The following is a 21396-nucleotide window of genomic DNA, read 5'->3' as shown; positions in this document are numbered from 1 at the left end:
ACCTCTTCAGAGTACAAAACCAATCCACTCCACTGAGCAGAACATTGGCAGAAGACTTCCATGGGTTAACACAGAATTTCTGGATGAGGTTTTAAAAGAAAAAAAGGCAGCAGACAGAAGGCAGAGGTAACAAAAATACTTGGTAGGAAGAGAGAAACACTGCTTGAGCAGGCAGCAGTCCAAGCTCAGCTGGAGTTGAGAGAGGATGTTAAGGTATGCTGGCAACAGAAGGAAGAGAGGAAGAGTAAGAAAATTGTAGGCCTGCTGCTCAACTAGCAGGGGACACAGAGACAGAGTACATAGAAAAGGCTTAGTCGCTCAATGTTGTCTTTGGCTTCTTTGGCTGATTTTATACTGATGAGGTCTGAGCCTATAGAAGAGTTGTAGGGAAAAGAAGCATTGCTCACATGAGTAAAAGACCAAGTTAGAAAGCTCTTCAGCAAGTGGGACATACACATAGCCATAAAACCAGACCAAATGTTTTTTCCTGGGTCACCAAGAGAATTATGGAAACCAATTTTCTTTCCAGAAGCCACATCCATCCAGCATATACTTGGAATCAGTAAATCATTCTGGTTTTTGTGGCAAGACATTTAGCTCTGTAAACAAGGAAAGAGTACTGGACATTGTTTGCCTTGACTTTAGCAAGCTTCTAACATAGCACCTCAAAGGATCCTTAGACCTAAATTGTTGATGCATGAACTGAATAAGTGAACTATAAAGTGAGTGACACAGCAGCTGAACTGCTGAGCTCAAAGGGCTGTAACCAAAGATACCACATCTGACTGGCCTCTAAGGAAGTTTCTCCAGACCAATACTGGGTGTAAGATTTGTCTATAGTAATGATGGAACAGAGTGCCTCCTCAGCAACTCCCTGAGGATACAGGAACTGGGTGAAGTGGCTTACAAGATAGAGGGAATATCTTCTATTCAGAGATACTCAAATGGCTGGAGAAATGGCCTGACAGAAACCTTGCGAAGTTCCACAAAGGCAAAGTCCTGCATCTCTGGTGGAATAACCCCATACAGGCTGGGAGCCAACCAGATGGAAAACAGCTTTGCAGAAAAGGTCTTGGGGAGCAAGTTGAACAGGAGTCAGCAGCATGACCTTGCAGCAGAGACAACCACACATTGGGCCATGTTAGCAAAAGCGTAACCAGGAGACCTTGGGAAGTGATTCTTTCCCTTCATCTGGCACTTGTGTGAGCACATCTGAAGGATTCTGCCCAGCTTTGGGACCGCCTGTACAAGACATTAACATATGGAAGTGAAGCCCAGCAGATGGCTATGAAGGTGAATAGTGACTGGAGAACAGGTTATACAAGGAAAGGCTGTGACAGCTGCATTTGTTCATCCTTAAGGAAAAGTTATTACTTCTGCTACGAGTGACCTAATCAGAGGTTATAGAGAAGGCAGAGCCAGACTCTTCCCAAAGATGCAGTGACAGGACAAGAGACAATGTACACAATCCACATCTCCAGACAGACTTTTCAAAGAAAACAGTTTTCATTCAACACTAAAACAGGTGACCAGAGAAGTTGCAGAACCTCCATCCTTGGAATTATATAAGACAACTGGAAAAAAACCTGGGCAATCCCATCTAAGTTAGTCTTGCATTGAGCAGGAAGTAATACCAGATGACTTTTAAGAAGTCCTTACCGATTTAAATGATCAAACTTACAGTGGCAAGCAAAAAACCAGAACTCTACAACTTGATTCTACCAAGTTGTAAATACAGTGAGACTCTCAATACTCCCCTCCATCAAAGCTTTCTTGCCAAAGGCAGACATAGATCAAGAAACAAGGGAGGGAAGAAACCTAGAATATCCACCATAAGAAGAGATGAAAGATTTACTGTGTTCAGCAGAAACCTTGTGCTGCATATACAATTACTGGTTATTTGCTTGAAGTATGCACAGAGCACCTGCCTTTAGGTAACCATGCACGATGTTCTGTCCTCCTTGCTTTCGCCATTCCAACCACTACATGGTTTAAGGCAAGGAGCACTGCACTTCACATTGTGCTTAGTGTCACTGCAGATGACAGCATTTATGTCCTATTAGCCACATAAAGAGCAGATCTTGTGGATCACTACCATTAAAGGTGTATGTGCATGCATGTGAAGGAGCTCCAGGTTTGGTTCACTCCTAGAAGAAGCTGCAAGTCACAGGTGTTTATCTGGAGGATACAGTACTGGAACTTTGCACATGTTTGAATGGCTCTTAGCTATAAAGGGTGTATTACCAGGGTAGTCAGATTCTCAGTAGTAGCATATATAAAAATAGGAAAAATTACAGAATTCTTTTGCAATATGCCTTGTTGCTTTTTGTAAGGCACTTTTACCAAAGCACGATCTAACATGGAAACAGTCCTACAGCTGGTTTGGAAAAACACAGCATCCTCAACCAGCAGTGAAAAAACCATTCTGAGTTAGTGTTTAGTATAGCAGTAACTTTGCAGAATAACTCTTAACAATGTAAAAAGAAATACCTGAGAGACAGTAAACTTAAAAATAAAATTAAAGTTATTCAAACTTCTAAAATCTTATCTATTAACTTTTTTAAATTAGACTATATGAGCACTTGACATTACCAACAGTTTTGGAAAAGAAAATTGCATGTGTTTCTACCAATGATTAGGATGCTCCTGATGAAGGAAGACATGTCAAGGAGAAGAGAAGGGTAAAGGCAGAACTCTCAAAAGGAAATTTGATCTCACTTCCCTTCCTAATTCTCCATAATGCACCTCTCCTCCTCTACTTCTCAGAGGAGCTCTCTCCAGTTCGGAGTTTTGGAAGAAAATATTCCTTAGACTCTGATCTCTACACCCTATATTGCTTCTGCTTATGTCCCCAAATGTTCCTGTGTTTCCTCCTCTAGATCACTAGAGAACTCACTCTCAAATGGGGCAGGGGGAACAATGAACAAGTTACTGCTAATGCATCCATCCAAATCCACTCCATTATTAAAGCACCTATTTTTGAATGTACCTCTAGACTCTCCTGAAGAGGTTTTGAAGAAGGTCTGGTATAAAATTTACAGCATATTTGTACACTTGCCTTATGCATGAGACGATTCCCTCCCCTTAAGCAAACAATATATCTGGAAGCTGTACAAGCCTGCAAGGTGGAAAATTGGTTCTTCTGAATAGCAGCATATAATCCTTTAGTCTTTCAAATGAAAGAGGTTTGGTTAAAACACATAGAATGTGGTAATTCTGCTTTCTTGAGAAATCAATATAAGGACCAGTCTCTTGCTAAAGAAAACTGTCCTGCCAAAAAAACCACAAAAAAACCAACCAAGCAAAAACCAAAGCAGACTATGGAGAAGAACAGTAAGGATGTCAAAAGAAAAACCAAGGAGTGTGTCATCACAGCCACCAGCAACAGAATCTCTGAGATCTTACTGTCAATAACTCATCTATACATTTTCCAGCATTGTTCGAGTCTTCTGTTCCAAGAAACAGCTCCGTTTCTTTTCCCTTCTGAGCACTGCAAACAGGAAACTTGCCCATCATATGGCATAGCACAAAGAATGCAAGTTGTCTTCAAAAGAATTCAAGACTCTCCTGCTTCCCCCGCCCAAAAGGGAAAGTTCCTCAGTTACCTACTATTTCACTGTTTAGAAATAATGGCAGATAATGGAAAACTCAGAAGTCCTGTGCTACTCTTGGAGGGAACCCGTTTCATTGTATAAGGCTCAGTAGTCTAAATTTTGCCTGCAATTACAATTTCTGACTCATGCTCGTATTCATAGTATTTTGAGCAGCAGTCTCAATTACAAAATTGGTTTTCTTATACAAATGCAGAGAGAGGCAAATGCACAGAAATATGCTCTAGACATAAAATGTACAGAGTTCAACTTCTCTTTGGGCAACTTACTACACATTTAACACTAAAGTTAAAAGACAATTTTTATTTCATTTTACTTTCATTATTTGGGTACTTGGTGTCATATTATCAAGACATGGAAGGCAGTGGCAGTAAAACAAGAAACAAAACTATTACCCTACAGCATTTTTTCCAGTTAGGAACTTCCCTCTTCATTTTGCTCACTATCTGTTGGTGGTTTCCTTCAGTCACAGCTATTGCTCAGGGACACTGTGCATGAGCTTCAGGGAAGCACTGAGCAATACAAGTGCCTCTCAAACACATGCAGAAGAACCATGTGCAAGAGAGTCTTGTTCTAGAATTTCCTTTACAGGCAAAGTATACCTGACTGTGAGTACAGGCAAACATACAGAATGATTGGATAGAGCGAAGCCAAAGAACCACACCTTGCCTTAGGGGAGAATGTGATGAGCCACTCTCCCATCAGCATTTATTCCACTGTCTTGGATTGATCTTAAAGATCTGTCCTACCCAGTATTAAGCAACATACCAACAAGGCAGAAACATCTTACTCTCTCAAGGGCCCACATGACATTATCATGCATCTCTTATTCCAGTCTTGCAAACAGCTGTACCAGACCCTCTACAGCCTGTGCTGTGCACTGCTCATCCCTCCACTCAGATCTTGAGGCAGGGGTTGTGCCAGCCTGTACCTCTCCTGTCCTCACTCCAGTTTCTTTTCAAGTCCCAGCAGCCCAGTACAGTGCTGGAAAGCTGGAAGGGCAAAGAGTTGTGCTGGGACTGCAGGTATCCCTTTGCACTGCAATCTCCCTCCTGTCAACCCAAACTCTAGTGACACCAGGGACGAAGAACACTAGCGTGAGACATAAAGATCTCTACAATTGTAGTGATCTCCTACTGTCAAACTTTAGACAAGAGAACTTCTTTTGATTTGACATTGCACCTTTTCTTCTTTTTTGCAGCATATTAAATCCCCATCTGGAAAAGAAATATGCTTATCCAAAAGCCTGGAAAAGTAAAGAATTTCCGTTAACTTCATCGCTACGCTAAGCCATGAAGCTTAGTAAGCTGTTTTAGCAGCTACATATCATTGTGTATTCTGCCCTACAAACCATGGACGTAACACTAACAAGCTCTCTTAGCCACAAAATATGCCATGCCCCAAAAGACTCTGTCAGGTGGCACATCCTTCGGACCTGGACCAGAAGGCCAAGTTGCAATGCTGGTCTTGAGTGTTTATGGCAGATGGCAACAAGAAAAACAAAGTTACCAGAACTTTAAAGCCAATCTGATACACTTTACCAGGGACTCTGAATACCGCAAGAAAACAAACAACACACTTCTACAAAGTTTTTTCAGCCCTTCTAAAGAAAGAGGATCCCCTCACACTTCCAGACTGCTGAGAACAACTTTTCCAAAACTCTTAAATAATCTGCTAAAAAGAATGATTCATTGGCTTGATTCATGTAACTAGGCATCTTACAACACAGGGCCATGGCTGATATAATGATGCTGAATAATCACACAGATAACATTATACTTAATTGTATTTTTTTAAAAACAACTCTGGTCTGTATTTTTCTTAAACTTTTATGTACACAGTCTTTTAAAAAATCACATTAGAAATGGGTTTAAATGACCCATACACAAAGAAACAGCAGACAAAATACAGACAAGTTGCAGATCATAGCTATTTCCTGGTTTGGTTTTTTTCTGTTGGCAAACCTAACTCTAATTGATGCCTACTAAATTTGGATTGATCAACTGTGCCATGAAGAAAGAAAAAGTCATTAACCTGTGCCCACTTTTTCAAATTTGCACTTGTCCATTTAATGGACACATTCATGGTGTCGTTATAAGTACACACTCCTTGGTTTTGCTCAGTAGTCTGTATTTGAAGTAATAGTGAAAACCAATCTAGCACACAAGCAATATTGCTTTAATACACAGATGTGACTGAAAAGTATGAGGTTCTTCACGTCAGTCTCTCATATATTTATATATCTTATATTTAGCACGGTATTGTCATCTATATATATACATTTCAAATGTGTTTTTTCAAACCCCACCAACCACATGTATTTCCTAAGCCTGAAACGACAGCACGTTCATAATACTTTAACCAGAGCTTATCCAGGTAGAAAGTGCACATTACAAAGGGATAATGAATACTTGTACTGTTCATTATGTATGTGTCCTCACATTCCTAACCAATTCATTCATTCATTAGCAGCTATATTACTGTGTACTCCTCTTCAGACTTCTAGAGTTCTATCTACCATTATCTCCAATTGTTTCTTAATTTTCTGGCCAATTTTATTCTCCGAAATGTTTAAAATAGATTGATTAAACTCATTAGTATTTTAAGAGAAAAATCCTATTAAAATTTATTCACACAAGTCCCCCTTAGTTCTGCAAGTCACTTATATTATGAAAGGTCCAGAATCTGGCCCAATAAATTTCTGGAAAAGTAAGAATCACCACATCAGCCTGTTCAAAAAAAAAAAAAAGACAAAAATTAAAAAGAGAAGTATAACACAGGCAACTTATCTCCACAAAACACACACATCAGTGATTGCATTTGTGTATTGGCAAAGCCGGCAGGTGGCTTAGGTCATGCACATAATGCCAGCCTAAAAAAAACTAAAAAAAAAGCTGTAGTCTGACAACTAAAGATCACAGAATCAATTAGGCTGGAAAGGGCCTCTGAGACAATCGAGTTCAACCTAAGACCCAACACCACTATGTCAACCAGACCACGGCACTAAGTGCCACATCCAGTCATTTCCTGAACACCTCCAGGGGCGGTGACTCCACCACCTCCCTGGGCAGCCCATTTCAATGTCCAATCACCCTTGCTGTGAAGAAATTCCTCCTGACGTCCCACCTAAACCTCCCCTGGCGCAGCTTAGGACCATGTCCTCCCGTCCTCTCGCTGGCTGCCTGGGAGAAGAGGCCGCCCCGCACCTGGCCACAGCCTCCTTTCAGGGGGCTGCAGAGGGGCTCCGTTACGGCCATTCGCGCCGGCTCCGGCCCCCGAGGAGCCGGGGCAAGGCCGCACCGCCCACCCGGCCACTGCCCCGGGCCCGGGCCCGGGCCCGGGCGCGGCCCCACCCCGTGCGCGCAGCCTATCGGCCTCGGCCACACCGCCGGGCCCCGTGGCCAGGGCCGCTCCCTCCGCCCTCCCTCCTTCCCAGCCGCCGGCACCTGCTGGCGGGGGAGGGGAGCGAGACACGAACCCCGAGCGGGGCCCGCCGGCCACCCCAGCACCGCCCTGCCCGAGCCGGCGCGGGGAAGGGAAGTGCAGCGGGGAGCCGGCGACTTTTACCAGGAGGAGCAGAAGGCAGCCAGGGTCAGGCAGGAGCGGGAAGATGGCGGGTCTCATGGTAGATCGGGCGCCCGGGAGCGGGGAGGGGAGAAGCGCGGCTCCCACTCTCCGCGGCGGCGGCTCCTCCACTTCCCCCCGTCGCCAGGAAACACCCGGGCAAGTTCCACCGCGGGGCCCCGCGCTCCGCCGCGCGCTCCCGGGGCACGCCGGGAACCGTAGTTCCGGGAAGGGGAGGGCAAGGAGGAGGAGAAGGAAGGAAAGGAGAGAGAGCGAGAGAGGGAGGAGGCGTGGATCCCAGGGCGCACCGGGGCTGCCCGCGGGGCGGCGCCTGGAGGCAGCGGCACCCCGATGAGGAGAAGGGCGGGGTGGAGGTGAGTTACGGGGCGCAGCTGCAGCGCTGGGCAGGGAAGAAGGGAGGGAAGGAAGGAGAGAGGGAGGCGGCTCTCGCGGTCTGGGCGAGGCAGGGTTAACCCTTCCCGCCGTGGTGGCGCGGGTGTCCCGTGGCACCGCACCCTCTTCCGCTCTGGATCGCTCCCTGCCAGCCCCCAGCGGCTGTCCGCGTTTCCTTTGAAGCCCGCTTTGTACCTTCAGCCGCCGGCACTGGCCGCACGGAATTGCCCGTAGGGAATATGAGGAAGGGTATTTGGGTGCTGTGCGCCTTGTGGTCTTCGTGTCCTTAGAGTTTGGGAGGCAACTTTCTTCTGCTTGGGAGCCTGTGTGTGACGGGGCAGAGCGGCTGCTGGGAGGATTGGGAAACTTCAGCTTGAGTGGAACGTCATCGTTGATGTTTATCCCTTGGCGCTTCAGCAGATTTGCGCTTTCTGTCACTCTCTCAGTTCTAAATGCTGAAAATGAAGAACACCCAACATTCAGGGCTTCACCCTCTTCCAGTAAAACTTTGGACCTTACAGAATACGTACATGCTCTGAAAGCTTGCAGAGCTGTCTCAAAGAAATCACAGAAAGCTGCGCCTTGCGTTTGTCACGTGTCCAATATGTACACGAGTGTAAGGAGGGAGACGGGGGTGTAACACCATTCAAAAGAAAATCCTTTACATCAGCCTTTTTCAAGTCAAGACTGGCTTGGTTTCAAAGAAAGCCTGACAGGCTCAGACTTTGTGTGACCCTGCAAAAATCTTATGGCCTGTCAGTTTCATGAGCTGCAAACACTCACATACGCATATGTCAAAATACAAGTCATGTATTTTTTATAGTCTGAAATTGAAACTTGGCTTTTATCACTTCTGCTATGACTACCTTAAGAATTTGTGCTCTTTGATCTGTGGAATGAACATCTTCTGCACTAACTCACGTTTGAAAAGTCTTTGATATTTTTTCAAACCTCAGTCTTCACTTGGAAACTGTATCAATAAAATTTGATAGCATGATTGTGTTATCATGTTTAAATTTTAACAACCTCGTGTTTTGCTGAATAGAAAAAATATGTAATTCTTGTTATCTGCATAATGCAAAGTAGACATACCACTGTTTGGTAAGAAATTTCACGTACCTTGAAGAGGTCTTGGAGTCTATGTGAGTGTCCCTTCATTTTAAGTGACTTGAGAGGGCTAATCTTTTTCTACATGTTAGCTTAAAGAAGAAAAGTGAATTACTTACTCGATTCCAGTAATATGATGCGTATTACAGATAGTGCCAATTATGTGGCATTTTATAAGCAGATCTTTTACTTATTTCTTTATTTTTATTGACTGAATGCCCAATTTTTTGTTAATGAGGATCTTTATCAAGCAAGTCTTCCAGACAGCAGTTCATCTGATTGCTATATACATGAGAAAAATACCTGAAGAATGTTACAAATTTTCCTTTTGTAGTTCCTCTTCATATTTCAGAACTTCTCTGATGCCCATTCAATGGAATCATGAAACTTTACTAAGAATTGCTGTAGAGATAATGGGTTGCTTCTCTCACCTGTATGATTACTAACACTTAATGCAGAAGTGACTTTTACGTTCATCTGGAAACTATGAACATCTTTCATTATTAATTCTCGTCTGTATGCAGTCAGTTTTATGTAAAAATTATTGTTGATGTTATTGGGACGTTTCTGGTTTTTCAGCAGGTTCTTTGGTATTTACTGAATTTTATGCTGCTGCCCCTGGATTTCTTATATATTGGTTTATTTGTTGAGAGGTAAAATGTGAAGAAAATGGAGGAACTAGATAGTAAGTTCCCCTGATAAAATGCTTTTGAAGGTGCTGGGGTCCATCAGTGCTAATCACTTCTTAAGCACCACCTCCTAAGGGCACAGGAGCAGGCAATTCCAAAATGTCAGAAGTCAAGCAGATGAGGTAGAAGGTTGGCTTGGCTGACCAGGGATCTTCTTTTGGAGCTAATGGAACAAAAGAAGGTGTAAGCCCAATGGAAGTAAGGTCAGGTGACGCATCAGTTGATGGAACCTTTTTGGAGTTCAGTAAAGCTTTCAGTACTGTCTCTCACGGTATCCCCCTGGACAAAAAGTCCAACACACAACTGTATAAACACATCACATGATGGGTGAGGAAGTGGCTCATGGGTCAGGCACAAAGGGTTACAGTGAATGGGGTGACATCAGACTGGGGACCTGTCACTAGTGAGGCTCTGCAGGGTTCTCTCGTCGACCCTGTGATTTTCAATATCTTCATTATTGACTTGGATACATGACTGGAAGGGATACTAAACAAGTTTGCAGATGATACAAAATTGGGAGGAGCTGTTGTCTCCCTTGAGGGTGAAGAGGCCCTATGGGGAGACCTCAGCAAATCTGAGGACTGGGCAATCACCAACTGTATGGAGTTTAACAAGGCAAAGTGCTGGATTCTGCACCTGGGTGTATGGACAGACTGGGGAATGAGATGCTGGAAAGCAGTGCCATGGAAAGGGAGCTGTGGGTCCTGGCTAATGGCAAGTTGAATCTGAGTCAGCAGTGCCCTGGCAGCCAGGAGGGCCAAGCCTGTCCAGGGGGGCATCAGGCACAGCATCACCAGCCTGGCAAGGGAGGGGATTGTCCTGCTCTGCTCTGCGCTGGGGCAGCCTCACCTTGGAATATTGTGTGCAGTTTTGGGTGCCACAATGTAAGAAGGATATGAAACTATTGGAGAGCATCCAAAGGAGGGCAATGAAGATGGTGAAGGGCCTTGAGAGGAAGCTGCATGAGGAGAGGCTGAGGTCATTTGGTCAGTTCAGCCTGGAGGAGACTGAGGGGAAACCTCATTGCAGTCTGCAGCTTCCTTGTGAGGGGAAGAGGAGAGGCAGGCTGATCTCTTCTCTGTGGTGACCAGTGACAGGACCTGAGGGAATGACCTGAAGTTGTGTCAGGAGAGGTTTAGGTTGGATGTGAGGAAAAGGTTCTTCACCCAGAGAGTGTTCAGGCTGGTACAGGCTCCCCAGGGAAGTGGTCACAGCACCAGCCTGACAGAGTTCAAGAAGAGTTTGGACAACGCTCTTGGGCACATGGTGTGACTCTTGGGGATGTCCTCTGCAGGGCCAGGAGCTGGACTTCAATGATGCCAGTGTGTCCATTCCAATTCAGGATATTCTGTGGTTCTATACTGCAGGACTATAATAAGTTGATACTTGATAACAAACATTATTGGGTACTGAATTAAAGCATGCAGGGCAACACTCTGAAGAACAGTCTGTTGGTTTTGTAGAGAAACACTTTACAGACTTTGGCAAAGCTTATGGGATGAAATTTGTGTTTAAGGTAATGAAACTACAATATATACATATATTTAATGTAGGCTTTTTTCTGGTGAATTTTTGCCAGAGGTAGATTTATTCCACAGATGAAAACCATGTTTTTTCTTTTCTAACAGAAGCATCTTTAGCATTGTTTGAGTAATTTTAATGACTCATTATAAAATTAATTCTTTTTTATTGACGTGGTTTTGTTTTTTTTTCTAGAACTGAATTCCTACAAAAAATGCTGGTGGCACAGATCTGACCTATAGTAATACCTTGAAAGAGTATGAATATTTCAGCAAACTGCCTCTTCAGTGGTTCCTCGTTAGCATCTGAAGTGCATGCTGCTGCTGTTAATGGAGATAAGAGTACCCTCCAAAGGCTAATAGCAGGTAAATGTTTCCATTGTAGGTGCATTTAGATTACTTCAGAACTGAGGCTTTTTGGTTTTGATTTACAGTTCTGATCTGATATTTTTGATTTCTTGATTATATGTGCTTCTAGAATAAATGTTGCCCTGAAAATATGACTGATTTTTCTTACTCTTTGTTACCTGTTGCCTTTGATTGGTACTTCTTTGTGAAGTAAACCAGAAAGTTGGTAAGTGATAGAACCCCTTTCAGGGAATTTGAAGTTCTGGAGAAGTGCTTTGTGCCAAAATATTTTGGCTGCAAATCCTTATTTTTTTAATTGCTTTTTGGGAAATTTGATAAATGTGTTTTTACAGATAATTTATTATAGTTTCTGAGGTCTTGTCACTGTGTGGTATTTGTGAACAAAATGAGCCAGCCTTATTTGTTACTTTGATTCTGATAGACTGGCAATGTTTCTCAAGAGAAATTAAAGGTAATGAGAGAATCTAGTAATACTGAATCTGAAGTAAAAAAAAATTCCCATCCATTAAAAAGCTCAGGATTTTGCCTTCCCATGCTCTCCGGGAATGATATGGCATTCCAGTTTAATAGTTTTCAAAAGCACTATATATTCTGTGTTCCAAAAACAGTCTTGCATATATTTGGAAGGCTGCCATATGATAGGTGAAGACTTGGATTTTTCAGAGCTTCTGATTAAATGCAATTCCAGGTGATACTCTAGAAGTTCTATTTGCTCAGTCTTTTTTGGAAAATCCTATTCCTGGAGCTTGGCAAGGGTTGTAGGACTGTGAAATAATAAGAAGTCTTATAATAATAGTAATAATAATAATAATAGTCTGAATTTATGCTGTTAACTGGCAGTTTTAATGGGTGTGAAGGCTTTGATGTTAATAGCATGAAAGCAGCAGTCAGGTTTCTTTATGTATCTTCTGCTGACCTGTGTTGAAGGCAAGGTGGTAACCTGTGTGGATCTGTTGTCCAAGCTGTACAGAAAGCAGTAAGGCACTCTTCCTTACAAGGTGGATCTAGTTTTCTCTAAAGATAACTAGAACTGATTTGACTCAAACAGGAACACATTTGAGGCAACTGATTTTCTAGAAGCTCCACTTGTTGAAACAGTTCTTTTTTGTTGGGCCTTCAACTTTATTTTGTCATATGATGGTTCAAACATGTACTGTTTGCATTTAATTCTATCTATTTGCTCTTTTTAAAAACATTTTATAAACAGCAGATGAGTGGTTGATACAGAGATACTTCTAGAAACCTGTGAGATTCAACTACGCAGTAGCTTTAAATACCCAGGTTTCTAAAAAATCCTTCTGCCTGCGTGTGGAGGTGGAAAAAAATCTGAGCTTTTAAATCCTGGCTAGCAGTCAGAAGCAACAAAGAGCTTTTTCTGACTTCAGTGTGTTTTTGTTAATCTCAGAGCCAAAAAACATATTTTTGGAAACACAAAGGAAAAAGTATTTCTGTGTTGCTGGTACATCTTGTCAAATATACCACAAAACAGCCATTAGAACCAGATAAGGAAGTTGCTCTTCTTTTAATGACACTCATGCAGCAACGAGATAAAAATGCTGTTTTACTTTTGCTTGGGAGAGTGAACGGCACAATCCTTGTAGCATTTGCTATACTAGCAAAATTTGGCTTTTCTGCTTTGCCATGTTTTGACAGGATATGACACAGACCTTACTTTTGCCAGAACTGGACCAAAAAGAAAAAGAACCAAACCAAAAATGTCACGTATTGCCTAGCAGAAGAAGAATGCATTAGAGTAATATTTTTAGCTGTTTACCAGTTGCTGTTGAAAGTACAACTTGATGCCAGAAGCAAATTGAGAAATTGGTGCTATTCACCGAATTTCATGACTGCACTCAACAGCAGCAGCAGCTAAATCAGGACAGTACTCCAGCGTTATGTGTGCTGTGTGTGCTGGATTGCTGAACAACACTTTCCTAATACAGACAAGCTTTGCACCTTGATACATAGCCAGCAGTGTATGCAGCGATGGAAAGTCGTGACTTTCTCCTCCTTTCAGGGAGGACCTTTCAGCCCCTAAATTCATTATTACTTTCCTCTTTGTGCTTTCCCTGTTCAGTTATTAACATAGGAGGGGCATAGAGGCTGGCCAAAAGGATTTTTAGAGCAGCCCCTCAAACCTCTTTGGTGATTTTTCCTTCTGCCATCTGTAGCTTGGTGGAGCGTGTGTGGTTGTATACAAACATAGATGCTTTATTTGCATATAATTAGAGTATAGATGAATTTTAAAGGATCAGGTGTTCGAAATAATACAGTGTGTTCTGCATAATGTGTTCCTTTTGACACTCTGTGCCGGAAAGAGGCACAGACAGAATCAAAGGTAAGTAGACAATTTATTTAGAGAACGAGGGCTTTGGAACAAAGTATCTCTGTATGTTAACTGCCACTAATGCTTAATCACAGGACTTTCTAAAAATCCTGTGGGTTAAATACCATAAAGTACCTGGCAAGTGTTAATTGTATAACCAGTGTTCTAACAGAAGTGTGCTAATTGTTTGCATTGCAAGAAATGTCCTGTACTGTATCACACTGTTTTAGAGTTGTATGTTCTTGGGCTCTGGGGAATGCTCACAGTATTTTCTTTCCTGTGTTTTATACAACACTGAACATGTCTTTAATTAACAGTTCTTCAATGTTAAAATCCATCTGTATGATTTTGATCCTAGGGAAAAAGAGAGCAAAAGTTAATTTTGTATTTGCAGGATAATTTTCCATTTAATGCTTTGAGAAGAGGCATCTAATTGTTTTAATGGTTTTAATTGTTTAAAAGACCTCAATAATGATTACAATAGTCATTATACTGAAGTGTCTTTTCAGTCCAGCTCCTCATTCTAATGCATTGCTTGCATCCAAATGCTTCTAAATATCTGTTTGATGTTTCATTGTAAATTTTAACTAAGCTATGGGTTACAAATATGCAGTTGTGTGCTACTGTTTGATCCTCCTCTACTTCTCTCTTGCCTGTTCTACATTGTGGGAGGTAGGATAAATCTCAAATCAGATATGGCAGAAGGCAAGATTCTTGCAAGTGACAAGAAATTGTCTGTCTTTTAATAATTAGGGAGAATTCACACCCTCCTGCTGCCCTTTCTCATTTTCTGGTCTGAAAAATGCATAGAAATGTTAAGAGTCTGATATGACTGCTTTCATAGAGTGTGAGGAAGTGGTGAAGCACAGCTATGAGAGTTAAATTTTGGACTTGGGCCCTGGATTCTGTAGTGTTCACGACCTCTGTTGGCAATAAGCTTATGGAATGCATATTCTGGTGAGCTGAGGACTTTGAAAGGGGAGGGATCTAACAAAATTTCTTTCTTAGGCAGATACGTGAAGAGAATTTGTTTTTGCCAAAGCAGATTTTAGGTATGCTAATATATGAATGTTTTAAAGGCTGCCTGTGCTTTCACGATTGCAAAAGTAATGATCTGCTGCAGCAAAATTGTAAAGTTCACAAGATGTTGTGGCTACTGACTTTCATCAGCTTAATCCCCCCCTTGGCACCTGATGGTGATATAGTAGCTCCTAGCCCTTGTCCCGTCTCTTAGCCTGAGCACAAAGATGCCCTTTTAGGGAAATGCTCACAGGATTTTAACTATTCTAAGGGCCTTACAGAGCCTGGTAAGCAAAAGCAGAAAACCTACTGCTAGCTGAAGATAGTTTCTTTACCTTAAAAAAACATGCAGAAGCTTCAGGCAAATTACTGGCATCAAATTTTGAAGTTCTTGCTCATTTTTCCCTCAGACTGTATACAGTCATGGAAACTCATTGTCATCAGCTACATCACTTTTTGGGAACTGAAAATGAAAACAGGTATCTGTTGCTTTACTTAGTTGCATTGCACTTGAGCTTTAGGCCATTTCTGCTTGTCTTCAGTCTCTAAATCTTATATCCTCCAGCATTCTATAACAGAAAGGGAACTGGAATTTGAGGAAGAGGTACTGGTTTTGCACACTGCTGATTTAAGAACCAATGTTACCTGAGCATAAGCCCATGTGCTTATGTCTTATTGGGCGAAATGAATGTGTATGTATTTCTCTTAATATATTTGAGTGTTCAAGTCCCATCAGCTTCAAGTAATCTAAGACACTGTTGAGGTTATGTTAACAATTAGCAGTGAAATGTGGTTTAGTGATGTCTACGTGGCCATGTTGAACTAAAACTGGAAGAGCACGTGACTGTACTTAGTTAATTAGAGAAACTGGCTCTTTGGTAGGGAACAGTGACATGTTAAATTATGCTTTGGACTACAATATCTGCAGAGGAGCAGGCTAAACAGCAGTGTGAAGGTGAGTATTATAATGCAAAAAGGTGTTCAAAAACCAGCCTGTTTCTGAGAAAGCTAGATGTAGGTCAGTAGAAGACTTCTTGTGGTTTTGGGGTTTTTTGTTTGCTTGTTTTGTTTGTTTTTTAATAATTTTCTAGTGACATAAGAATTAATTGTAAAACCAGTGGATTTTCAAGGTGAAGTGGCAGTCAGAGAAGACAAGGCCACAGGTGAGGAATAAAAAAATTTTTCTATGTCTGCATCACAGAGGAGTTTGGAAATGTTCTTGAACTTTTTTTGTAGAGCAAAAAGAATTTTCTCAATGCAAATCACACTTTCAAGACAAAAAAAAGTGTTACAGAGTGAATCATGTGATTGACATGGTATTCACTCTGTAGTTTTAAGGGAACTAAGAAATGTAGTGAGGGAGTAAATGATTGCTCTGACTGGCAATATTCTCCTTGACAGTGTTTTTTATAACTGGCTTGATAGTTAGGGAATGAATTTTAATTCTTGATATTCCCCTTGATTCATATTTAATCTGCTTGATTCTTCTTCTGGGTGAATCAATAGAAATTATAATTAAGAAGACAGTTACTGGATATGTAGATAAGTATAATATGCTGGGGGAGAGCAAAGACTGTGTAAAGAAGCAGCATGCCTCTGCTGGAGTCCTTTTGAAGCATCAACAGTCATGCAGACAAAGGAATAATTAAAGAGCAAAACTAACTTGCCTGTAAAATTCAGTGTTCCTTGAGTAATTGTAGACAACATTGCTCTGTTGGAGATCTGGAGACTCTGGATGTGTGGGGTTGTTGATACCCGTGAAGTTAAAGGTGCTTGCCTTTATGTGGTGACATCATGGAAATATGAAACTTTATATTGAAACTGCTTTGTTTGGAGGGTTTTTCAGACTGTGAATAAGAATAGTGTTTTGACTTTTTTTGAATAGGTTATCAGATTACTGCCTTACTAACCTTATCAATTCAATAAAGCTTGGGAAGTATTTTAGTAGTTTCCATACTGTAAGGGACCCTGAAGTAAATAATGGTATTGATGTAATATTGACGTTTATGCTTTTAAAATAAACATTACTGTGAGTAGGCTTCAAAGATTGTTTTAGTTACAGTGTTTACAGGTTTCAGGATGTCTATTTGGTTTCTGTGCTGTTGATATTTTTTAAACTAATCTGTGCAGCCAAGATCTGTGTAATTATTTTAAAATTATTTATAATTATGCCACTGCAGAATGTTACTGGTGGTAGGTGTATTCATGGAACTAATGTTTTCTGAATGTACTTTTCTCTGTAAATATATTTTGAAATATTCTGTAACTGTCAGTAAAAGTAGGATAAAATGTAATAGCTCTGAGTTTATCATACACTCCATCTTTTTGCTCACCCCAGTCATATTATAATGAGATACCTGCTGTTCACATTATAATGAGATACCTGTTGTTCATATTATAATAAGATGACTTTTTAATAAAAAAGTACTGCTTTTAGCTATATACTAATATACTTAACTGGTTTAAGTGAGAGTTTTGTTTTGGTTTTTTTTAGGAAACTCTGAGCTGAAAGATAAAGAGGACCAGTTTGGAAGAACTCCGCTTATGTACTGTGTGCTGGCTGACAGGCTGGACTGTGCAGAGGCATTGCTGAAGGCTGGAGCTGATGTTAACAGAGCTGATCGCAGCCGAAGAACTGCTCTCCATCTTGCTGCACAAAAGGTAATTACCTTACAAGTGCTTATAACATTCGGACTTTCACAACAGCTGTGAGGTGGGCTGACCCTGGCTGGACACCAGACACCCACCAAAGCTGCTCTATCACTCCCCTCCTCAGCTGGACAAGGGAGAGAAAATATAACAAAAGGCTCATGGGCTGAGATAAGGGCAGGTAGAGATCCCTCACCAGCCCCTGTCACAGGCAAAACAGACTCAACTTGGGGAAATTTGTTTAATTTATTACAGTCAAAGCAGAGTAGCATAATGAGAAATAAACCCAAATCTTAAAATCATCTTCCCCACACCCCTCCCTTCTTCCTCAGCTGAACTTCACTCCCGAATTCACTACCTTACCCTGCAGACAGTGGTGCAGCAGGATGAGGAACGGGTGTTGCTGTCAGTTCATTACTGTCTGTTTTTTCCTTCTACAATCTCAGTCTGTTGTACTGTCCAGTTACATTGTCCCACTGAAGAAGTGCTAAAGGAAGTATTTAACAATAAAATAAAAGGCAACTGAAAGTATAACTTCAGAGCCACAAGAAATCGTTGAGTGTGGTTAGGCCTGGGGGAAGTGTCCACAGTCTCTCCACAGGAGAATAAGCAGGCTGCTGGTAGGAAAAAAAAAAGGGGGGGAGGGGCTTTGGCTGCTAGCCAAGACATTTGAGTTCATAAACTGTGAAAAAGATTGCACAGAGAAGATTAAAAATTCAAACTGAAAGAAACAGCCTTTTATTTACTATTTTAGTTTTTATAGTATGTTTGTAACTGCTCAAAAATTAACACTTTTTTGTCTGTGTAAACTGTCCTTTGGTACCAGTTAGAGTGCCTGCCATGATTTTCATAGCAAACCATTTCTGTGGATAATATCTTGTCACTTGTTCATAATCATTCACATGTTTTAATACAATTTGCAATTTTTTATTATTTTATTTTAATTAGGTTTGCATAAAGGTAGCTATAGTATGGTCATGGTATTTAGTAAGGAGCAGTTAAATAGAGGACCATTTGGGAAGACTATAATAAGGTGATGTTTTCTAGGTATGTTTGCATGGGAGTCCATAGGGACTGTGTGGTCTGTGTTACTGCATCCCTTATTGGGAAATAAAGTGCTGTAGGTTGTAGTTGCCTTGAAATAGGTGAATTCATCTGCTTGGTTACATACCATTACACCCTGATGAAATAATTCAGTCATCATCATAACCTTGTTTCCAGGATTAATTTTGTATTTCCAAGGGACTGACCAGCTTACTGTGAATGTTGTTGTTTCAAAGATAGGTATTTCATAAAAGCAGCAATGTCAGAGACTTTAAAAAATTGCTGTAACATCCTCTACTTGTCTGGTGTTCATACACGCTTTTAGATTTTATGATGTGATAGACATGCGAATATTTTAATCACATTAAAAATTGAATTTTAAAAGTTATGTTTTCCCCAGGTTCTTAAAATACATTTTAGCATATTAAAACAATATAAATTCTTGTCTAAATCTTTGTCTTAATGTTCATATTGTGGATATTTGTATTATACCAATTCAGGGCGAGAGAGATTTTGCCTTGGCATAATATCCACTAACTGCATGTGCTCTCCATTTCCTTTATGCCTTGCTTCAATCCTGAAAGTGCAGTTTGTACCATGGGATACTTGGACCATCCTAGATGTGTTTTCAGTTGACAGTGCAGATGAAAAGGAAGGTAAAACAGCATGAGGTAAAGATTGTGGCAGTAGATTTTATGTAATCACACTTACTGTGTAACGTACTAGATAGATGTGATTCACCCCATAGCTGGGTAAGTGCTTGTACCATCATTAGTGCTGGGGGCAAAAGGTGGTTAGGAAACAGCCCTTGAAACTGGTTTTTATTTGCCTCACTTAGCTGTCCTCTAAGATTCCGTTCTTTGTCTTCTGAACAGTTACTTGCTATTGATGTCAGCTTATGAAATTAACATTTCATGTGTGTAACATTTTGTCTGTAGTCTTTCCATATTAACATTTTAAGATCTACATTTCTGCCACGAGCGTCTTCTGAAAAATATATAAAATTAAAATTCAAAACAAGTTAATATTTCATGCAGTTTTGGCTGTTTAAATAATGTTTTGCATTCTTCTCATTTCTCACTGATACTTTTGGTTTATAATCTATTTTTTTTCTCCAAAGTAAAATTCCCTAGTAAAGTTGACTTTCAGATAGAAAAAGAAACATGCTGTGAGGTCACCAGTTTTCAAAGTTTTTTTGTCCACGTCGGTTAATCATGAATATACATATTTACCAGGGCCAATGTATAGTTTTTGTTGTGTTCAAGCTTGTGAGTTAGTAGCTCTCCTGTGCTTCATCAAAAATAGATTCACGTGACTTTACAAATCCCCATTAATTGGTAGTCACAAGTATAATCTTTAGAAGGGCAGTGCTTGGAGATTCACATTCCTAAATTGTACTTGCGTTGCATCCTAATTTTCCTTTTCTTTGGAGAGAGAAGTTAAGATTTACAGACCTTTACATGCAACCAGTGAAGAGGCAGGAAAAGAAAAGACACTTCTTTCTACACTGATGTTTTTAACTAAAGCAGATGGAGGTAAAATGAAATAAGGTTTCTTGAGTCACAGCCTTCCTCTCTAAGTATTAGGATTACTTTTGCTGTTCTTTGCTGTCTCTTTGAAGGGCTTTTGGGACACCTTGCTCATTAGATCACAGCAGACAGACATTCTGAGGGCCAGAGTTTGTTGCCAGAATATTTGAGACTCTTTAGGTTATCATTCTGCAGGCTGCCTTTATGTGGCCCTTGGCACTTGTTCCTCTGAAGCAGTCTTGCAGCTGATTTGACAAAAAATGATCTCTGCTGCCTTTCTTTGGGAACCACAGAGCTGTCTCAGAGGCAAAGAGTTTGTGAGAAAATGCTCTTCTAATGCCAAGCAGAAGCAATGATTTAGCTATCTTGGACTGAAGAGAGATGAGTGTCTTCATTCATGTGTTTGGATTCAAGATGCTGTCCCTCCTATTAGTAATCCTGGTTATAATTTTAAAAAATTGGTTTTGTTCTCTGCAGGATGAGATGACACTTCCCATTTTTCTGTCTGGAGATTTCACTGTAAGAGAACTGCCAGTTCATGTCTTTCAGTCCTAGTAAAATTGCTTGCGGGTTTTTTAATCCCTATAATAGAACAAACATTCAGAAATGTGGCATTGACCTGAATTCGGTCATAAATCATCAGTATTAAGTAAAATGAATTAGGACTTCAGTTGCTTTTCTTCTCTAGGATGGATTTCTGGTTGGATAGGACTTAAATGAACAACTGTAACACATCATTCCATTAACACTTACGTAACTAGCTTCTGACTGCACCTGTGTGAGTTGCAAACCTGGCTGTACTGGGTGGGTATGTGTATGCATACACATATGTACATATCAGCTCTACATTATATTTTATTCTTAACTTCCACCTCTCTGCAAGTTTTATGCTTCCAGCTATTGTCTGCAGAATAGGGGACAGCCTTTGCCTCTGTCATGTTTGTTATTACTGTTACGTAAGGAGTTTATTCTGTAAAAGCATTTCTTTCAGTCCTTCAAAATGCCAACAATCACATCCAGTGTTCAAAATACAGATTCTTATTTCTTGATAGTACAGAGTTCTTAAATTACAGGTAAAGATTTCAGCACTACCCATATGGTCAGACAAAACATTCTGATGGGATAGTCTCACAGTAGTTCCTTGATCCCTCTCTTTTCCTAATGGCAACTGTAACTCCTTTTGCAGCAGTTACTTTGTTACTTGCAGTTGTGTAGTTGATCTCTTCCCGGTATTCTGGTGCACTCCAAGTGCCTTTGCTTTGTTTCACAAATGTCCTAGAAGACATGTTTCAGAACCCTGGTTTGTCAATAGAGCTCTATTTTGATTTGGTTATCAATAAACAGTACCAAAATTTCTGCACTTGATATAAATGCAGTTCACAGTCTCTACCAGAATTATTTCTGATAGCATAGCTAGGCAGACTGGCCAGTGCTCATACATGTTCTTTCAGTTCCAAGGGTTTCAACACAGGAAAGAAGTGAAGCTGATCTGATGATATCAGTACCTCTGTCTAGTGCTGTTTTAATAACCAGGTCATATTTACCAGTTAATGAGGAAACTCAAGTCTCAGAACT

General features: G+C 40.8%; 2 protein-coding genes across 10 annotated transcripts in view; one reads left to right on the top strand and one right to left on the bottom strand.

Annotated features, from left to right (window-relative positions):
- Positions 1-7400, bottom strand: part of ERP44 (endoplasmic reticulum protein 44) — a 47920-nt gene extending 40520 nt beyond the window's left edge. The window contains exon 1 of one of the 2 annotated variants that reach the window (XM_032120232.1): positions 7179-7400. In XM_032120232.1, coding sequence (XP_031976123.1) covers positions 7179-7235 — 57 coding nt within the window. In that variant the 5' untranslated portion in view covers positions 7236-7400. Of the gene's footprint in view, positions 1-6817; positions 6884-7178 lie in introns of those variants that run through there. The other variant, XM_032120241.1, reaches the window with a different exon arrangement.
- A 60-nt stretch (positions 7401-7460) lies between these two features.
- Positions 7461-21396, top strand: part of INVS (inversin) — an 85027-nt gene continuing 71091 nt past the window's right edge. For 3 of the 8 annotated variants that reach the window (XM_032120166.1, XM_032120158.1, XM_032120153.1), the window contains exon 1: positions 17172-17260. Coding sequence is in view for 4 of the 8 variants with exons in the window: in XM_032120140.1 (XP_031976031.1) it covers positions 11145-11250; positions 17094-17260 (273 nt within the window). In the remaining 4 variants the exon portion in view is untranslated. Of the gene's footprint in view, positions 7550-11080; positions 11251-17093; positions 17261-21396 lie in introns of those variants that run through there. The other 5 variants (XM_032120140.1, XM_032120184.1, XM_032120148.1 and 2 more) reach the window with 3 other exon arrangements.

The sequence above is a fragment of the Corvus moneduloides genome, chromosome 1 (genome assembly GCF_009650955.1).
Source record: "Corvus moneduloides isolate bCorMon1 chromosome 1, bCorMon1.pri, whole genome shotgun sequence".
Lineage (NCBI taxonomy): Eukaryota > Metazoa > Chordata > Aves > Passeriformes > Corvidae > Corvus > Corvus moneduloides.
This window is presented reverse-complemented; position numbering and strand designations above follow the sequence as displayed.